The sequence below is a fragment of the Dreissena polymorpha genome, chromosome 14, assembly GCF_020536995.1.
Source record: "Dreissena polymorpha isolate Duluth1 chromosome 14, UMN_Dpol_1.0, whole genome shotgun sequence".
Lineage (NCBI taxonomy): Eukaryota > Metazoa > Mollusca > Bivalvia > Myida > Dreissenidae > Dreissena > Dreissena polymorpha.
The window spans coordinates 70001507-70021245 of NC_068368.1; the positions used below are offsets into that span (position 1 = coordinate 70001507).

Consider the following 19739-nt stretch of genomic DNA (forward strand, 5'->3'; position numbering starts at 1 on the left):
TTTTTACAGGTCTTCCCATACAAAAATTATTCTGTATTCCTGCAAGAAATAAACATCAATGTTTGTTTCTGTATATTCCCTGTTCATTTTTGTGTGATGCTTTACCCTAGATTATTGGACCTGGTTCAAATACCATCTTTGTGAACGAAACTGAGATACACTAGATTTCAAAGTCTGGTACTTCCATAACCTTACAGATTTTTTTTTTCATTCTATTAAATAAGGCGAAAAAATTTGAAATACAGCAAAAGCACTCTGAGCAGAATTCCATTGAAAACTGTCTGGAGACAAAATTAGAACTGTCAGGAGAAAAGAAGCTACATGTAGGTAAATATGTACCTACACAGATAAAACCACAAGGAAACCAGTTGAGGGAATGTAACAGAGCCACCTGAACCAAGATGTGTGTTTTTCTAACATTCTTGTGGTCAAAAGCTAGTCTGGATCACAGTACCATATCCTATGTTAATTTTTGACAAATTGAGTAAATGCTAAATATGTACACCAGGTATATTGGCTGAAGTTAGTCGAGAACTTAGTTTATGTATCTATTAAATACACTCAGCCATTTGATGCATGAGACAACCTTTCTATGCACACTTGGTAACACAAGACCAAATGTTAAAAATCATGAAGAAAATATTAGGATCCCTTGAGGCAAAGTGAGACAAAATGTAAACCAAGAAGGCCTTAAGGCCCTAGGTCACTTTCCTGACACATACAGAGACTAACCTATTTTATTTTAAACTAAGTTTTTTTCAATAACATTTGATTTTATCTGGGTTATTCACTCTGTATGACACAGATATAATGTGGTCTGAGACAGTATTGGAACAAATTAGTTTTTACTATAAACAAACAAGAGATGTATTTGTAAGAAACACAATGCCCCCTATTGCGCCGCTTTGATTTTTTTTTTACCTTTGACCTTGAAGGATGACCTTGACCTTTCACCACTCAAAATGTGCAGCTCCATGAGATACACTTTAACTTTAACCAAGGTACACAATGAATGAATGAATGAATGACAGACAGACAGACAGGCCAAAAACAATATACCCCGATCTTTCGATCCGGGGGCATAAAAAACAACTGTACCCTAAAGTGGAGCAAAGTTTGACCCCAGGAGTATTATAAATACAAAATAAATATAATGACCACATGCATTGTTTCATACCAAATACTAAATCCCTGACTCTTGCAGTTTCAAAGAATATGACTTTATGTTATAAGTAAAATCATACATACAAATCATGCAAACCCTGGGTGGTCTGGACCCACAGGCACATGATTTTAACAAACATAGAAGAGGCAAACTATACCAAGTGCCAAACCAAATATCAAACATATCATGTGCTCCCTATGTGCACATGATGAGCACTATGTGCTCCGGTTAGATAAAAATCTTCCTAGATTGCATAGAAAGCAGGCCGAGTGTTATTTTGCATGCTGCCACTATATAGAACTAAAATATTGAAATATTGGAAATGTTTCAGACATAATTTCTCAAGAAAGTCATACGAATATCTTTGAAAAGACTTGATGTCTCATGATAAGTTGTAATAAGAAAAGTTCAAAGAAGAAGTTGTATTTATAAGATGTCGTTAGCAAAAACTTCCGGGGAAAATGAATGTCATTACACGAGCAATTATTTGTAATTTGCATGTTACATGCAGCTTATAATTACTTTATTGCGCAACTGGCAAGAATAATACAAGTACTTTGATCTAGTATAAGGTAAGCAATCTTGCTTTACCAAAATTAACAATCAAGATTTCAAACTCAAGACCACCCAAAGTGTTCATAGTTTTGACAAATTCATATATCTGTTCAGAAATTCTTATGGGATCTGACAAAGAATTATTACTCAACCTGACTACAAAGGACTTTCTTTAACAACTTCAGTGTTGTAAATGGAAAGTTTAAACATGCAGTTATTTACATCAATTATTAATAATTTTAATCTTTGCAGACTAATTTTTCAACATATTTTATTTCCTGGACATTATTTATAACAAAAGTCTCACAATTCTTACAAATACGTTTAACACATAAAAAAAATTATCAAAAATTCTAAAATGGAATCTCCATAATAAAACTCACTAGTCTTAATGGAACAGAGATATTTAAACTTGACTGACATGTTTAATCTTCAACCATAATCCCTAAGTGCTTAAATTTATGCTGAAACCTAATTTTGCAATATCAATTTATGTTGAACTTTAAATAAGAAGATGAGACTTTTAAATTATTCTGCTAGTCAAAACAATAAGTTAAAGGGATCTTTTCACGGTTTGGTAAATTGACAAAATTGAAAAAAGTTGTTTCCGATTCGCAAATTTTCGGTGTAGTTATGATATTTGTGAGGAAACAGTATTACTGAAAATTGGCCATGGACTAATATAGCCATTATATGCATCTTTTGACGATTTAAAAACCTAAAACAAGAGTTACGCGGTCGGAGATGACCGCATTGAAGCCGGATTTTTGATTTAAATGACAGGAAAGTACCTTTCGTGTTTTTGTCAATGCAATACTTAAATTACTGAAATATTGTTCAAAGGTCAAAATGAAATGTAAGTACTTTTCAAGGCATGAGCAAACCTTGTGTTATGTTTTGAATGCATGCATATACATGAACAACAATAACATTTAAGGTCACAAATATGAACTTGAATTGACAATTAGGAAAGTTTGATCTCAATTTTTTTATTAGCAAATTAGTAAGATATTGTTTGAAGTTTCCATCAATTTCATTATCAAATGTAAGAAAATAAACTTATATGAAATAATACTATTTATTGTTTTGCTTTCACATACCTACACAGAAATCCAGACAGCCTTATGATCACTCCAAAAGGTTTCTATCACACCATCTGTTAGTCATGGCAAAGTCCATGTCCAAGCATACGAAAGTTAAAACAACTTTTAATTTTTAACATTCAAGGTCACAGTGACCTTGACCTTCAATGACCTTAAAATGACCAATTGTCATCTACTAGTGCTGGCCAACCTTCATGTCCAGTTTGAAGACTGTAAGTCCAAGCATAAGAAAGTTATACCATGAAATAAGAATTTTAACATTTTTACATTCAAGGTCACGGTGACCTTGACCTTAAAATGACCAGTGGTCATCTACTAGTTCTGGCCAACCTTCATATCAAGTTTGAAGACTCTAGGTCTAAGCATACCAAAGTATTAACAACTTTAACATATTTACATCCAAGGTCACAGTGACCTCGACCTTCAAATGAATGACCTTGAAATGACCAGTGGTCATCTAAGTGTGCTTGCAAACCTTTACGTCAAGTTTGAGATTCTAGGTCCAAGCATACCAAAGTTACAACAATTTTAACATTTTAACATTTAAGTTCACAGTGACCTTGACCTTCAAATGAATGACATTGAAATGAATGACCTTGAAATGACCAGTGGTCATCTAAGTGTGCTTGCAAACCTTTACGTCAAGTTTGAGATTCTAGGTCCAAGCATACCAAAGTTATAACAATTTTAACATTTTAACATTGAAGGTCACAGTGACCTTGACCTTCAAATGAATGACATTGAAATGAGCAGTGGTGATCTTCTAGTACTGGCCAACCTTTATGTCAAGTTTGAAGACTCTAGGTACAAGCATACCAAAGTTATAACATGGAATAAGAACTTTAACATTTTTACCTACCAAAGTTATAAGAACTTTAACATTTTTACATTCAAGGTCACAGTGACCTTGACCTTAGAATGAATGACCTTGAAATGACCAGTGGTCATCTAAGTGTGCTTGCAAACCTTCATGTCAAGTTTGAAGACTCTATGTCCAAGCATACCAAAGTTATAACAATTTTAACATTTTAACATTTAAGGTCACAGTGACCTTGACCTTCAAATGAATGACATTGAAATGACCAGTGGTCATCTTCTAGTACTGGCCAATCTTTATTTCAAGTTTGAAGACTCTAGGTACAAGCATACCAAAGTTATAACATGAAATAAGAACTTTAACATTTTTACATTCAAGGTCACAGTGACCTTGACCTTCAAATGAATGACCTTGAAATGTCCAGTGGTTACTTACTAGTTCTGGCCAACCTTCATGTCAAGTTTCAAGACTCTAGGTCCAAGCATACCAAAGTTATAACAACTTTAACATTTTTACATTCAAGGTCACAGTGACCTTGACCTTCAAATGAATGACCTTGAAATGTCCAGTGGTTACTTACTAGTTCTGGCCAACCTTCATGTCAAGTTTCAAGACTCTAGGTCCAAGCATACCAAAGTTATAACAACTTTAACATTTTTATATTGAAGGTCACAGTGACCTTCACCTTCAAATGAATGACCTTGAAATGACCAGTGGTCATCTGTTAATCCTGGCCAACCTTCATGTCAAGTTTGAAGACTCTAGGTCCAAGCATACCAAAGTTATACCATGAAATAAGAACTTTAACATTTTTACATTCAAGGTCACAGTGACCTTGACCTTCAAATGAATGACCTTGAAATGACCAGTGGTTACTAACTAGTTATGGCCAACCTTCATGTCAAGTTTCAAGACTCTAGGTCCAAGCATACCAAAGTTATAAGAACTTTAACATTTTTTATATTGAAGGTCACAGTGACCTTGACCTTCAAATGAATGACCTTGAAATGACCAGTGGTCATCTGTTAATCCTGGCCAACCTTCATGTCAAGTTTGAAGACTCTAGGTCCAAGCATACCAAAGTTATACCATGAAATAAGAACTTTAACATTTTCGAGCACGCCGCCACCCCGCCCGCCCGCCCCCCCGCCCCCCCGCCCGCCCGACAACATCAATCTATAAGCCGAGATTTTTTCGAAAAAAATCCGGCTAATTATAAAGCGTTTCAACGCGAAACTATTGAATAATTTGGAGAATTTTGTTGTTGTCATTTAAATTTGTGAAACTACGAAGATTGCTTATATAACGTATAAAATACGCATGTTTTGTATGCTTGGCAGGATAGCACAGTTGGCTATAATAGGAACAATTGCCCGGCCCCCTGGTGGCCATGTTTTTTAAGCAACCAAAACCATTTTCGAACTCATCCAAGATATCATTGAGACCAATCTTCTGACCAAATTTCATGAAGATTGGACAATAAATGTGGCCTCTAGAGTGTTCACAAGGTTTTACTATAGCCATATAAGGAAAATTATGCCCCGCCCCTTGGCAGCCATGTTTTTCAAGCAAACGTAACCATTTTCAAACTCATCCAAGATATCATTGAGACCAATCTTCTGACCAAATTTCATGAAGATTGGACAATAAATGTGACCTCTAGTAAGTGTTAACAAGGTTTTACTATAGACATATAAGGAAAACTGCCTCGCCCCCTGGCGGCCATATTTTTTCACCGATCTGAACTATTTTCGAACTCGTCCGTGATATAAATGAAACCAATGTTTTGACCAAGTTTCATGATGATTGGGCAAAAATTGTGACTTCTGGAGTGTTCACAAGGTTTCTCTATAGCCATATAAGGAATAATGCCCCGCCCCCTGGCGGCCATGTTTTTCAACAGACCGGAACCATTTTTGAACTCAACCAACATATCATTTAGACAAACATTTTGACAAAGTTACATGAAGATTGGGCATCAAATGTGACGTCTACAGTGTTCACAAGGTTTTTCTTTTTTTTGACCTAGTGACCTACTTTTTGACCCAGCATGACTCAGTTTCAACTCAGTTGAGGTATCAATGGGACAAATGTTCTGACCAAATTTCATGAAGATCAGACAATAAATGTGGCCTCTAGAGTGTTCACAAGGCAAACTGTTGACGACAGACGACGGACAAAAGGCGATCACAAAAGCTCACCATGAGCACGTTGTGCTCAGGTGAGCTAAAAATATGAAGAACTTTTTAAGTTATCGCAGGATCCAGAAAAGTGCGACAGACTGACTCACAGACTGACAGACAAAGCACAAACCATAAGTCCCCTCCAGTTTCACGGGTAGGGGACAATAAAGTTTTTCTAATAGCTCCTAAAGCCATATAAGAAAAGCTGCCCTGCCCCCTGGCGGCCATGTTTTCAACAGACTTGAACCATTTTTAAACATGCCTAAGATATCCTAAGAACAACTTACCACCAAGTTTCATGAAGATTGGACTAAAAATGTGACTTCTACAATGTTAACAAGGTTTTACTAAAGCCATATAAGGAAAACTGCCCTGCCCCCTGTCAGCCAAGTTTTTAAACGGACTGGAACCATTTTCAAACTCAGCTGAGATATCATTGAGACAAATGTTCAGATCAAGTTTCATAAAGATTGGACAATAAATGTGGCCTCTAGAGTGTTAACAAGGTAAATATTGACAATAGACGACGGAGGACGCACACAAAGTCATCACAAAAGCTCACCATATGCACCTTGTGCTCAGGTTACCTAAAACCATGGAGGATATTTTACCATCAAAATAAAATGACAATAATTGACCATTTTACTGTCAAAGTCCTGATTTTACCATAATTAAACCTAGACATCATCTAGATACAACTTCTGACCAAGTTTGGTGAAGATCGGATGAAAACTACTAATTAGAGAGCGGACAGGGACCGACAAACAGACAGACAAGTTCACTCCTATATACCCCCCTAAACTTCGTTTGTGGGGTTATAACTAGCCCAGATTTGGTAATAGTATTGCTTTATAAAACCATATGGCATTAAAAGTAGTAAATATTTTACCATAATACTGCTAGTTTAGTTTCTGGTCTCTCTGGGTTAGATGAATTGCGTCTGGCATCTGCCTCACACTGGCTGTAACGGTACCTGAAACAGACAAATAAACATACAACTACTTGAAATACAAATTTTTCTAGTAAAATTCATTTTAATTAGTAATTACTTACCTGATATCATATGCTTACTTATTCCGATAGGATCGTAATTTATCCGGAATTTTTCGTCCGAGGAATCCCACACTTTTCAGAAACCCGTCAGGTAGGTCAGAGCGGTCACATAGTGCCGTTTAGCCGTACAACCAAAACAGGACATTACCCAGAATCCACTCTTATTCCAAAAAAAAATATGAAATATTAGACAAATAGGGGGGTGGGAGGTGGGACTTACCGATATCAGGTAAGTAATTACTAATTAAAATGAATTTTACTTGAAAAATTTGTTTTAGTAGCTTAATTACGTTACCTGATATCATATGCTGAATTTGTAGCTGAGGCGGGAAGGTTCGCGAAAATCTCCCCATCACAGCGGAACCCATATCTCGGGTTCTCAGCTAATCTTCATTATTACGGTATTAACTTAATTCACGGATAAGCGTAATATACCTATGCCGTAGAAGATACTACCGTTTGTGCAACCACAAGGGGGCCGTACAAATACAAGTTGTCCTGTTGGCACTCGAGAGAACGAAGATAAAAAGATGAAAAAGTAGTCTGATTCCTCCAGAAAGCAGCTTGAAGCACGTCAGAGAGTGGGGTATGATTAATATATGCCCACGAAGCCGACATTGCTCGTAATTCATGCGGTCTAATCTTAAAAAGGGATTAATCCCTTGAAGAAAGAGAAGAGTAAGCCCTTTTTAAGGTCGAGGCTACCCAACGGGAAATAGAAGCCCCAGGCACATCGCCCCCCCCCCTTTTAAGGGAATGAAGAGTCTCTTGCGAGAACCTCGAATAGACTTAACTCTACTAAGATAGAACTTCAAAGACCTGACAGGGCAGAGGAGTCTATCTTCATCTTCATTACCACAAGTTCTAGAAAGACTTGGGACCTTGAAGGGTTTAGAAGCCATTGAGGGGAGTTGATTTTTAGCAAGGAATCCTGGCTGACACAACAAGGTGACAGAGCCATCGGAGGAATCAAAACGAAGATGGCTTTCTTATATAGAAAGGGCATGAATTTCACTTCTACGTTTGGATGAAGCCATGGTAAGAAGCCAGGTTAGGAACTGTAAAGAAGCCTGATTAAGGGGTTCATAGGGAGCTTTAATAAGCGATCCAAGAACACAAGCCAAATCCCATTAGGGGGTAAGAGAACAAGACACAGGACGTTTAAGTTCCATGGCTCGGATCAGTTCCGAAATGGCTGGGTCAGCACAGACTAGTGATGACTTACGAAAAGCCAAGGTATGCGAAAGCACAGATCTGTATCCTTTGATGGAGCTAAGAGAAAGTTTCTTATCATCAAAGAGATAGATTAGAAAATCCGCTATGCGTCTAGCAGAGGGATTGAGGGGATCAATTTTCCCTCGAACACACCAATTAGAGAAGAGTTTCCAGCGAGCATCATAGACTGCTCTGGTGGACTTTCTCCTTGCAGAGGCAACGAGCGTTGAAGCCCTGACAGAAAAGCGTTTCTTCTGCAGGGATTGCCTGATAACGGCCAGACGTGTAAGTGGAACATGTCCGGATCCATGTGAAGTCTGCCTCTCTGAGATAGGAGATCTGACCTGTGCGGGAGTTCCCTGGGAAATTCGCACAGGAGACAGAGAAGGTCGTTGAACCAGGATCTCCTGGGCCACCAAGGGGCAATCAGGAGGATCCGACAAGAGCTCACCCTGATTTTCCCTAAGATTTGGGGAATTAGAATGGGTGGGGGATAAGCGTAAGCATCCAGTTGATCCCAATCGAACGAAAGCGCGTCTACCGCCCACGCTGCTGGTTCGTACACTGGACTCACATACAGAGGAAGTCTGTGGTTGTCTCTGGTCGCAAACAGGTCAACCAGTTGATAACCGAATGTGAGGAATGTCTGATTGGCCACTTCCTGATGAAGTGTCCACTCTGATGGAAGTAACTGGTGTTTGCGAGACAAACCGTCCGCCAGAGCGTTGAGACGACCTGGTATGTGTTTGGACAAGAGAGAGACGTTTAGGCTCTTGCAAAGAACAAGTAATTTCATTGTTTCCAGATACAGGGAGTGAGAGTGTGTCCCGCCCTGTTTCTGGATGTAAGCCACGACTGATGTGTTGTCTGTCGATACCATCACACAGGAGTCCCGAAGATGTGATTGGAATTGAGAAACAGCTAGAAAGACTGCTCGCATTTCAAGATTGTTTATGTGCAGGAGAGACTCCCGAGGAGACCACAATCCTGATAATGTCAGGCTGCGGGGTTCCAGGTGAGCGCCCCAACCTTCCATGCCAGCATCAGTTATGAGATGTAAAGACGGTTGCGGGGGAAGAAGCGGTACTCCTGCCAACAGGGTCTCCTCGTCTAGCCACTATTGAAGGTGGGGGAATAAGGACGGAAGGATGGGAATCTGTGTAAGCAGATTGTCTGGAGACCATTCCATCGAGCTGAGAGATAGTGCTGAAGAGGACGTAGGAAGAGACGTCCCAACTGCACGAAGTCTGCTACATAGCTGAGAATACCGTTGAGTGAGAGGAAATCTTGAGCTGTGATATGACATTGGGACAGCACTCATCTGACCTTCAAAAGGAGGTCTGATACACGTTGCGGTGAGACCCTGACCCGATTGACGTGGGTCAGAAAATTCATTCCCACGAATATGAAATCCTGAGAGGGAATGAGGTCTGACTTGGCTACATTGAGAAGGAGTCCTAAAGAGAGGAGCTCCTTCCAAGAGAACTCTAGGTGTAGCAGAAGCAGTTGACGATCGAGCTGGTGTAAGAGCCAATCGTCGAAATACTGAAGCAGTTGAACCCCGTGTAATCGGAGGTGTGCGCTCACTGCGGCCATGAGTTTGGTGAAAACTCGTGGAGCTGTGGCCAATCCAAAGGGCATCGCCCGAAACTGGTAGACCTGGCCTCGAAAGGAGAAGCGCAGGTACTTCCGGTAGTTGGGATGGATAGGAACATGGAAGTATGCATCTTCCAGGTCCAAGGAAACCCCCCATTGCATGGGTTTGATGGAGAACCGAATGAAGGCAGGAGTCTCCATCTTGAAAGTAGGTTTGACTAGAAACGTGTTGAACACTTTTAAGTCTATGACTGGTCTCCAGGAGCCGCTTTTCTTTTGAACAAGGAAAAGGTGACTGTAAAATCCTGGAGAACAAGGGTCGTGAACCCTTTCTACCACCTGTTTTTCCAGGAGTCCGAGAATGGAGTCTGGAAGTTGTGGATGCGGAGATACCAGATCTATTGGGACGCGAGAGAGTGGGGGCCTTTTTTCGAATTGAAAAGTGAGGCCTTGTGTGACAAGAGAATGAACCCACGCGTCCGAAGTTATTTGGAGCCATCGATTTGCGAAGTGCATAAGTATGGCCCCGACTAGTACCTCCTGCATCAGAGGTTGTGGCGGTAGAAAGGGGTATGACCTAGGGATGACCTTTAGGAGGTCCACCCTTGACGGAAGAAGGATTAAATGACTTCTTGTCCGCATTGGGTTTGCCCTTACTCCAATTTTGTTTTACAGAAGGCTTCCGATAGGAAGTTGTTCTGTTCTGAAAAGGAGGCCTATTTGTGGGCTGACGTGGAGCAGACGGACGGCTTAGTAGGGAAACTGTCCCTTTTAGCGTTCTTGGCCGGTGGGGCTCCTGGGGGCTTAGAAGCAGGGCGCTTAAAAAACCACAGGGCGCTGGCCAGAGTTGCTCCTAGCTAAGGAGGCATGTATCTGATCTTCACGATCAGCAGTAAGTGCCGACTGTATCCTCCTCCGAAAAGAGAATCTGCTGATAGTGGAGCAGTTCGAAGGGAGTTAACGCCTGTTTCCAAAAGGAAATTATTGGGCAAGGAAGAGAGGAAGAGGTCTCTCCGAAGCCTTAACATCTCAGACATAGACGATGCAGCATTGTGAGATAAACACTGCGTAGTACGTGAAAGATGTATCAACAAGGCCCGGAGCTCCTCTGGGATTGAATCAGAGAGCTCCCAAACCAAGTCTAAGGCTGTGGCTGCCATGAGATCTAGCTGGTTAGCCAGACCTAGGGAACGGCGTTCTCTCAGCTCCCAATTTTCCAACAGGGAAAGAGGGACTGATGTATGGGTAGATGATGAAGGCATTGTAAGTGACAGCTTACTAATGTCAGCATCAGGAACCGGAAGTTTGGAAAGGTCCAAACCGGTAGCAGGGTCGGGTACCGGGGCCTCATAACTTTTCCTGCCGTCCATCTGTTTAGGCTCCGTCAGCTCCTTAGGGGCTTTCCATGGAGATGGCGAAGGCTTATTGGCTGGTTCAAGTGACTGGAAAACAGCCATTGTGGAAGAGCCAATAGGAAGGCGTAGATCCACTTGGAAAGTAGCCTTACTTATCCTGCCGGGCTCTCGTCTGCATGCTACCTGTTCTGTAACGGTAACCTCAGATCCAGATCTTTACGAGGCAATCTACGCCAAGAAACACTCTGTGAGCGTGAACGACGTCCCCTCCGATAATGATGAGGGCTATTTGAAGTAGACGATGAGTCATACGACGACGAGCCCGAAGTGGAGGAGTAGCCGGAAACATCAGACACTACACGTTTACGTCTGTGACTCACAGTTGAAACGCGGCTGCGTCTACCTTTGTGGAGTACTGACAAGGTAGTGTCAACATCTACGGTGACCGGAACGGTCTGTGGCACAGACCAGTACCCGGTGACCGGATCTGTCATTACATAACCGGTGACCGGACCAGTCAATGACCGGTTGACCGGACCGGTCACAGCATGACCTGTGACCGGACCGGTCAGTGACCGGACCGGTCAGTGACCGGTGACCGGTTGACCGGTCATAGCATGACCGGTGGCCAGTGACGTCTCCGGACCGGTTAACTGGTGAACGGACTGGGCAAATTTGTCCGGTGTCGTCACGGGGTAGGGACCGATGCCTGGCAGCTACTGGTGGCATATGGTCAAGATCGTGTGGTGAAAAGTCCCGACACACGGAACTTTTCCTACGTTGATCTGATGCTGAGTCATTCAACTGGTCATTCCCGATGAACGGACCGGGCAAATTTTGTCCGGTGTCGTCACGGGGAAGGGACCGATGCCTGGCAGCTACTGGTGGCATATGGTCAAGATCGTGTGGTGAAAAGTCCCGACACACGGAACTTTCCCTACTTTGATCTGAACTATTCTTGTTGCGTCCACGACTCTTGAAGGGTCGACGCTTGATGGCCCAGGTATCTGCAGACCAATGCTCACAGAAAGGGCAACAGTTATCCTGGGTACATCCTGCACACGACAGGCAGCTACCATGGTTGTCCCATGCTGCCCTTATGTGTCCACATGCCACGTGTTTGAGGCATATTTTGCCTTGAACAAACAAACAAATACACAAAACAATACAGAAATACACAGATATATATACAGAGATTGTTTTAACGCAATACAAAAACTTCTCTATTCTGTTAAACAGAAGAATCCAGCGAAACAGAAGCAACAATTAAGTTAATAACAAAATGTCGGCCTTTGTATATCGCCATCCGGAATAAGAGTGAATTCTGGGTAATGTCCCGTTTTGGTTGTACAGCTACAAGGCACTATGTGACCGCTCTGACCTACCTGACAGGTTTCTGAAAAGTGTGGGATTCCTCGGACGAAAAATTCCGGATAAATTACGATCCTATCGGAATAAGTAAGCATATGATATCAGGTAACGTAATTAAGCTATTAAAATATACTACAATATGAAAGAAAAGAAAAAACTTTTTTGGGGGGATGACCAATGAAGCTCTTTTTGTCCAGCTAAGTATAAATCTGAAACTATAGGGAATGACTGTAAAGAATTTCACTGAAGAAAACAAACCCCACTTCTTTCGAGGCACACAAAGACTTCTGATTTCAATACAGGCCAATACAGAATTTTTCAAGCAAGGTGGACATAAAATGTATGAGCCGCGTCGTGCCAAAAGCTATATCCAATCAAAATAGCTCCAGACTAGCCTGTCCAATCACGCAGTCTAGTCAAGAGTTTCACTGTCTGCTAATGAGATCAAGACAACTTGCATGACTTGAACCCGGAAAAATTAGTCCTGACCAGATGCACAGGCAGTAATAAGTGACGCTGGCCGCATATGGCATATAAGAACCATTTTTGCATGCTGTGGCTCATATAGGCCTAAGAAGAGACAAATCATGGGACAAAAACAACTACTGTTAATTAGGCATAATTTGTCACTGTCTAACATGAAAATAACATTCACTAATGCAATCATTATCAATCAGTATTGTCAATATTCCTTTTATTTCCCTATTCATCAATCAAACGTTATCAGTTTGTGTTCTAACAATGTTTAAAGATTTTTCAACTTCAATTATTATTCTATGTTGAGTTGAATTACAACATTTCAAATCAAACAAGAGCACTGCATAGCAGGTGCCAACGCTCAGCTGTGGGTGCAGTTTTGAATAAATGAAGTGACCTTGACCTTTAACCTAGTGACCCAAAAATGGGTGTGGTGAGTAGAACTCATCAAGGTGCATCTACATATGAAGTTTCAAAGTTGTATGTTGAAGCACTTTGATTTTAGAGCTTATGTTTAGGTTTTAGCGCGACGCGGAAGGCGGATGGCAGACAGCGGACAAAGAGCTGGCTATGACATTACCTCGGGTTTTCTCCGAAAACAGCCGAGCTAATAAAATTGATTGTCCACAATATATGGCACACAGAACTCCTACAAGTATGCAAGGAAATAAAAGACTTCAGAACACAGACATCCCCAAATCTATGCTTTAATTACAAACCATACCAAGAAGAAGCAGAACAGATGCAGATTCAAAGCAGACCAATTTCTCTGTACTTTACAATGGAATTGAGCCTATTTTCAGCCTGAAAACCATCAACTTCTTTATCTCAGCTATTTATGGCAATATGCACAAGAATCCATTTATAAATCAAATCAGGCCAGGACTCAGGAACAGCAGCCTCAACTAGTTCTAGAACAATGACCGATTCCAACACCTGCAAGCTGTAACTACAATGCATAATTCACACAAACAGAGCATTCCAGGACGATTTGATGCAATGCCAAGCTGCAATATAGTATTGTTTGCTAATTAATGTGCTATCATATAAGCAAAGCAACAATTATTGTAACCATGTGCCCATTAAACAAACCATGACTTTTTGTCATACTCATAACATTGACCTCTGACCTATCTGATGGCATTGACCAATATCCAGACCATCACCTTGACATGTTACACAACCCTGACCTTGACCTAAAACCAAACTATGACCTTGAACTATGTTCAAACCATGGCCTTTACTAATTACCACACCATGGCCTTGATAAATGAACAAACAATGAAGTTGATATATGAAGAAACCATGACCGGGATATATGATTAAACTATGACCTTTATCTATGACCAAACCATGACCTTTACCTATGACTAAACCATGACCTTGATCTATGACCAAACCATGACCTTGATCTATGAACAAACCATGGCCTTGATATATGACCAAACCATTACCTTGACCTATGACCAAACCATGACCATGATCTATGACCAAACCATTACCTTGATCTATGACCAAACCATTACCCTGACCTATGACCAAACCATGACCTTGATCTATGACCATTGAGAAATAGAGTTGAAAAAAAGTGAACTAAGAGGATGTTGAGAGTACATAATGGATAGTTTACAATATAACAGAAGCCATTTAAATAAAATACAAGTATTTTCATATACAAGTGTGATTCAAAGCGTTTAAACACTTCTGATGAATAAATATATCTTGTAGCCCACTTTGTATTAGTCACACAGTGCCAAGTAAAAATAACACTCATTATTCAGGGCATGAAAATAACCATTAATACTCGCACTTAACTGGGCAGTTTCTCATATGTCAACATCAATTTAAGTCCAAAATTAGGATCTTACATACAAACCTTAGACACTGACCAGTGACAAGACTTTAATAGAAAGTGTGCATAAAAGCAGATCCTAATTTTCTATAACTCGGACAAATGAATAACTGTGTTACCATGGCATGTTAATTAAGTGATAGTGACAACACAGGACAACTAGACTATTTCACTTCATCAATTAGAACTCAAACTCTTCGTGGAATGCATACCTTTATCTGAAAACAAAATAACCTGCTACTAAAAGGTGAATGTCATTAGTCTGTGCAACACAAGGCACTGGTAAAGAAGAGACATTTTTACAGCGTCATGCAAAAATGGATCTTATGCCATATGTGGTCATAGTATATACTGCCCAGCCTCCCATTTGCACAGTCTGGTTAAGAGGAACCCTATTGCTATTGAGACCTCAAAATTTGCTTGACTTTATAGCAGACATGGACATTGACTACTTACTAGACAGAGTAAATGCATAGCATATTGCATACAACCCATGGTCGCATGACCTAGCTCATTTCTGAAGTGAACAAACAGCAAGGAAAACAACTGCATTCAAAGATTTCCACAAAACCATCATCTACCAATGTTCAACAAACCAGCCTCAATCGAAAGGACATTTCACAAATGCAGAGTTAATGAATCATAAAGAACTAATTACAGTATTCTTTCACTGGAATGCATTTCTGATACCAAGCATTTCTGGAATTTTAAACATCATAACAGAAAGAGACAGTTTTTCTATGTTTCATCACCTGAGAGAATAATTTGAAAATTCTTCATCAACATAAATTAGGAAAAGAACCATTAAATAGACAGGAAACTATTTCAACAAATTTGACTAAAGGAAGAATGCATTTTTTTGGACAGGTTTCTAAATTGGAATATGATACCTATGAATTTTCCCAGTAAATTTCTCTTATAACTTCCTTACTCTCAAGGGATTTGTGTTTGAATTTTATCTTTGAATATCACAGAACTGTGAAAATGCATGATATTATATTACAGCTTTTATAGTTAAGCCTTTCTTGAAATAAAGGGTCTAATGCATATCAATGAAGTATCATCCTAGATTAGCCTGTGCAGTCTGTGCAGTCTGAAAAGGCTCATCAGCGACAACGCTTTCTGCTTTTATGGATTTTTTATTTAAAAGAAGTCTTCTGAACAAAAATAGTCAAGAAGGCAGCAAGTGTTGTCTCAAATAAGCATGTATGGACAATTTTTTACACTCGTGTTTTAAGCGCAGTTTTCCCAGAGACCACCTGTTTAGAATATGTTGTCCTCAAACACGATCTATCAACTGTACAAAGCAATCTTACAAATGATTGCTTCAAATCAGAAATTAAATGAATCAGATATAGCAAGAAAAAGCAATAACAAAAACATGGTACGATTTTATGGTAATGCATAGCTAATTTTGTCAAAGCATTAAACATAAATAAAATGGAAATTACAGCTTTTTTCAAGTAGCGTAAAGTACAGATGTAGAATGATTATTTTCATTTAATTGATTGTGGATGCAATCTTCCACTGACAAATTCAGCATTAGTATAGAACTATATACATATATTCAAAGTCTGGCTCATAACTTTTTCATATTTCTCTTGACACATTCATTATTAGATCCGAAATGTACTTTATGGGCGTTATAAATAACAAATTGATGACATTTTTCTCACAATTATTGGTTGTACCACTAAGCCTACTTAGGTTGACAGAAAACACATTTTACACAAGGATATGAATAAATCTCTGTCATACAATGGAGTAAGAAAATTTGCAATGAAAAGAGGCGAGTGACATCACATAAGAATTACAAGGCCATTTAATAAGTGTCGAAGGGTATATTCATAAGACTATAGAATGAATGTCTCATACATGGTCCAACAGACTTCTGCCATCAAAAAATCGTTCTTTGCACACACAAAATAGACTCTTTATCCCTAAAGATGTTAAATCAACCTAAAATGTTGGCTTTATCAATGCTATATTATTATTTTCTTGCGAATTTCGAGAAATCCTATCTTATTTTATCTTACAATACTACACAACTTTCTGCCCCAAAACCATTGACCATCATGGACACTTACTGGACAAAGACCTGCGTGTCCTTGTACATCTTGGCTGCGTCTGTGTCTTTCTTGCTGCGTTCTGACGCGTAGCCGGACTGAATGAAGCAAAGTGCTGACTCGATGTACAGGATATGCTTTGTCAGACACAGTTTCTGCGATGAAGGCTTCTACAAAAGGATCAAAGAAAATTAATTGCAATAAAAGTGCTGCAGGACTAGGTTATTTGTAAGAAAAGAGATGTTTATTAATTTTAACCCCATCAAAAGTTTGCTTTATGGACATAAAGCTTAGTTTATTATTAATCATACAGAATACCAATAAGTTTGTGTTAAATAAATGTTAATTTTATTTAACAATAAGGCATGTTTTCATTTTGAAGAATCAAGAAGTTCTTGGGGTGGTGAATCAGAGTGGTTATCTACCAGATGTGTTTGCTGTGTACCACCAACATTGACTATTACACGTGTTCTTTATAATAAGTAGGAAAAGTGACTGTGTATGGGTCTGTGTATATACCATCTTTTTGTTTCGATTTTGACAAAATGAAAACGAAAAATCTTCACACATGAGTTCATATTCTGATTTCCAAACATCCAAAACAAAGACTAATGTTTCTATTAATATTTCGTTTCAATCCAAATAATATGAAAGTCAATGTTTGAAAATTGATAAAAGTGCGTGTTCCAATTTGCCTTTCTTGCTTTATAATGAGTTTGTCTGATGAAAAATACAATTGCCTTGAAACAAAAGAATTGTTTGATGTGTATTTTGAATACTTTGCATATCATATAAAGAAACTTGATCACTTATTGTCCTTACATTCTTTTGTTGCAGAAACGAAAATAGTTTTGATGTGTCGTATGAACATAATTATCTGCACAGAAAAGTGGGACATTTCCTACCAGAATGCATGTCAAATTTACATTATTGACTTTTCTACAGTACAAACAGATTATGCGCTTGTATAATCTTTGATTCAGTGACTGTTTTGGTATTATTTCTTATAAACTCTTAATCTGGTTTGGTAATCATTATTATTAGAGGGTTTGTGAATGATTTTAGGGTTTCAATATTATATTTTATTATTTTTAAGTATTCACTTTTTGAAAGGTGTATAAAAGACAGGAAACCAAACGGAAACATCAATTTATCAGTAAAACATTCAAGTTCATATAAACCCATTGACAGTTAAATCATTTTAATTTAGTATAAACTAGGTTAATTGAAACGCCTGAAACATTAAATTCAGTGTTGAAAAATGTTAACATTTGCTTAAATTGCTTTACATTGCCAGATATCAATCATTAATGTTGTGCATTTTTTTAAATGTGTTTTTGTTTTGTTTGATTGCAGCAAAACATTAACTTTTTGACACTTAAAACTTAAAAATGGGTTTAATAATTAATCTTGTGAATCAGTGTAAAAACTTGTTTTTTGTTTAATTGCTATGTTGTACCCTGTGAATAAGCGCTCCTGTTGCTATTTTGGCTAACAAAAACATTTATATCATCATGATAAATTAAGAGTCTAGAGTTTCAACTCTAACATATGATAACTGAACAAAATGATACTCTTAAATAATGGCATGTGAAAATGTAAATAAACTTTTGGATACAAATAGCATGGTTCCCATAAATCATTTTACAAGTGGCCCCCAGAATTAAAATCCACTCACTGACTGACTATCAAAACACTGTTGTACTGCATCCCCTATGACCATACCTTTCCACACAATTGTTATAGTAAACAATAACAATCCCACACAGACAGAGTTTCAGTGGTATTTCTATACCTAAGGAGGAGAAATGCGTGCCAAAAGCCACTTATAAGTTTTCCCCTAAGACAATAGCTCTGATCGTTATTTGTTTACTGTTTTATCAAAGCATAAACAGTAAATGGAAACACGCGCTCTATTTCATTTTTCAAACAATGATTTTCATAACATTAACATTAAAAAAAATAAAAAATTATTTAACCCTTTACCACTTAGATACATATTTTGATTCATTTGTGTACAACAGTAATTGATATAAATAAATAAATTTAGTTCCCCGTATTATTTTTTTTTACACAGGATATCATATATTGTGTTGATTAATTGTCATGTTTCGTTTTGTAGATTTCAAAACAAATTTTCAAAAAATGGTATATACATGTACATGGACATTCATGCAGCACAGCTGATTTCAATTCTGTAGTGTGTAATAAGCACACCTGTCACATTTACTTTTCACTGAGGGCATCACCCAGAAAATTGTAATGTCAAAATATTTTAATCAGAATCAGATAAACTACTGTTAACCCTTTACCACTTAGATACATTTTTTAACACATTTGTAGTCCCTCAGAAAAATATATTTAATTAAAGACCCTTTTTTACTAGATTTAAGTTTTAAAGGCTTCATCTGCAAACCTTAGATACTAATGAACAGTAAACAGCATAAAACCAGAATAGCCAGCGAGTTACTCACAGGCTGTTATTCTGGTTTTATGCTCTTTGCACATGTTCACGTTGCTTCTATTAAAGTGGGAAAGGTTTAACTTATGTATCAGCAAACTGCCTAGTAAGGAAATTAATATAAGACATAATATAAGACATTTCTTAAATGGTTTCAATTTGCAGTTCCATGGAGAATAAAAGCAATTTGAAATCAAGAAATAAGAAACTAGCGCAGAAACCTCACGTGATTAGAAGAATGAAATCAATACCAGTAACATTATTGCAGTTTTTATTGCACACACATTAAAACAAAGTCAGGTAAATCATAAACTATATAGCAATTCAATATCACATTTTATTTTATGCTTTCCTGTGGATTATAGAGAAATATCAGTGAATTTAAACTGATAATTTCACTGTTTCAAACAGTTTTGAAAATTATCAGTGAAAATTATCGATAATTTCCACTATTTACTGTGAAATGACGT

The 19739-nt window shown here is 38.4% G+C and overlaps 1 protein-coding gene across 1 annotated transcript in view; it reads right to left on the reverse strand.

Moving 5' to 3' along the window:
* The window catches only part of LOC127858933 (AF4/FMR2 family member 1-like), a 191856-nt gene that overhangs the window by 8002 nt on the left and 164115 nt on the right, over positions 1-19739 (reverse strand). Inside the window, exons 15-16 of the mRNA XM_052396276.1 lie at positions 16830-16978; positions 6713-6796 (exon numbers count right to left, since the gene is read on the reverse strand). Coding sequence (XP_052252236.1) covers positions 6713-6796; positions 16830-16978 — 233 coding nt within the window. The remainder of the gene's footprint in view (positions 1-6712; positions 6797-16829; positions 16979-19739) is intronic.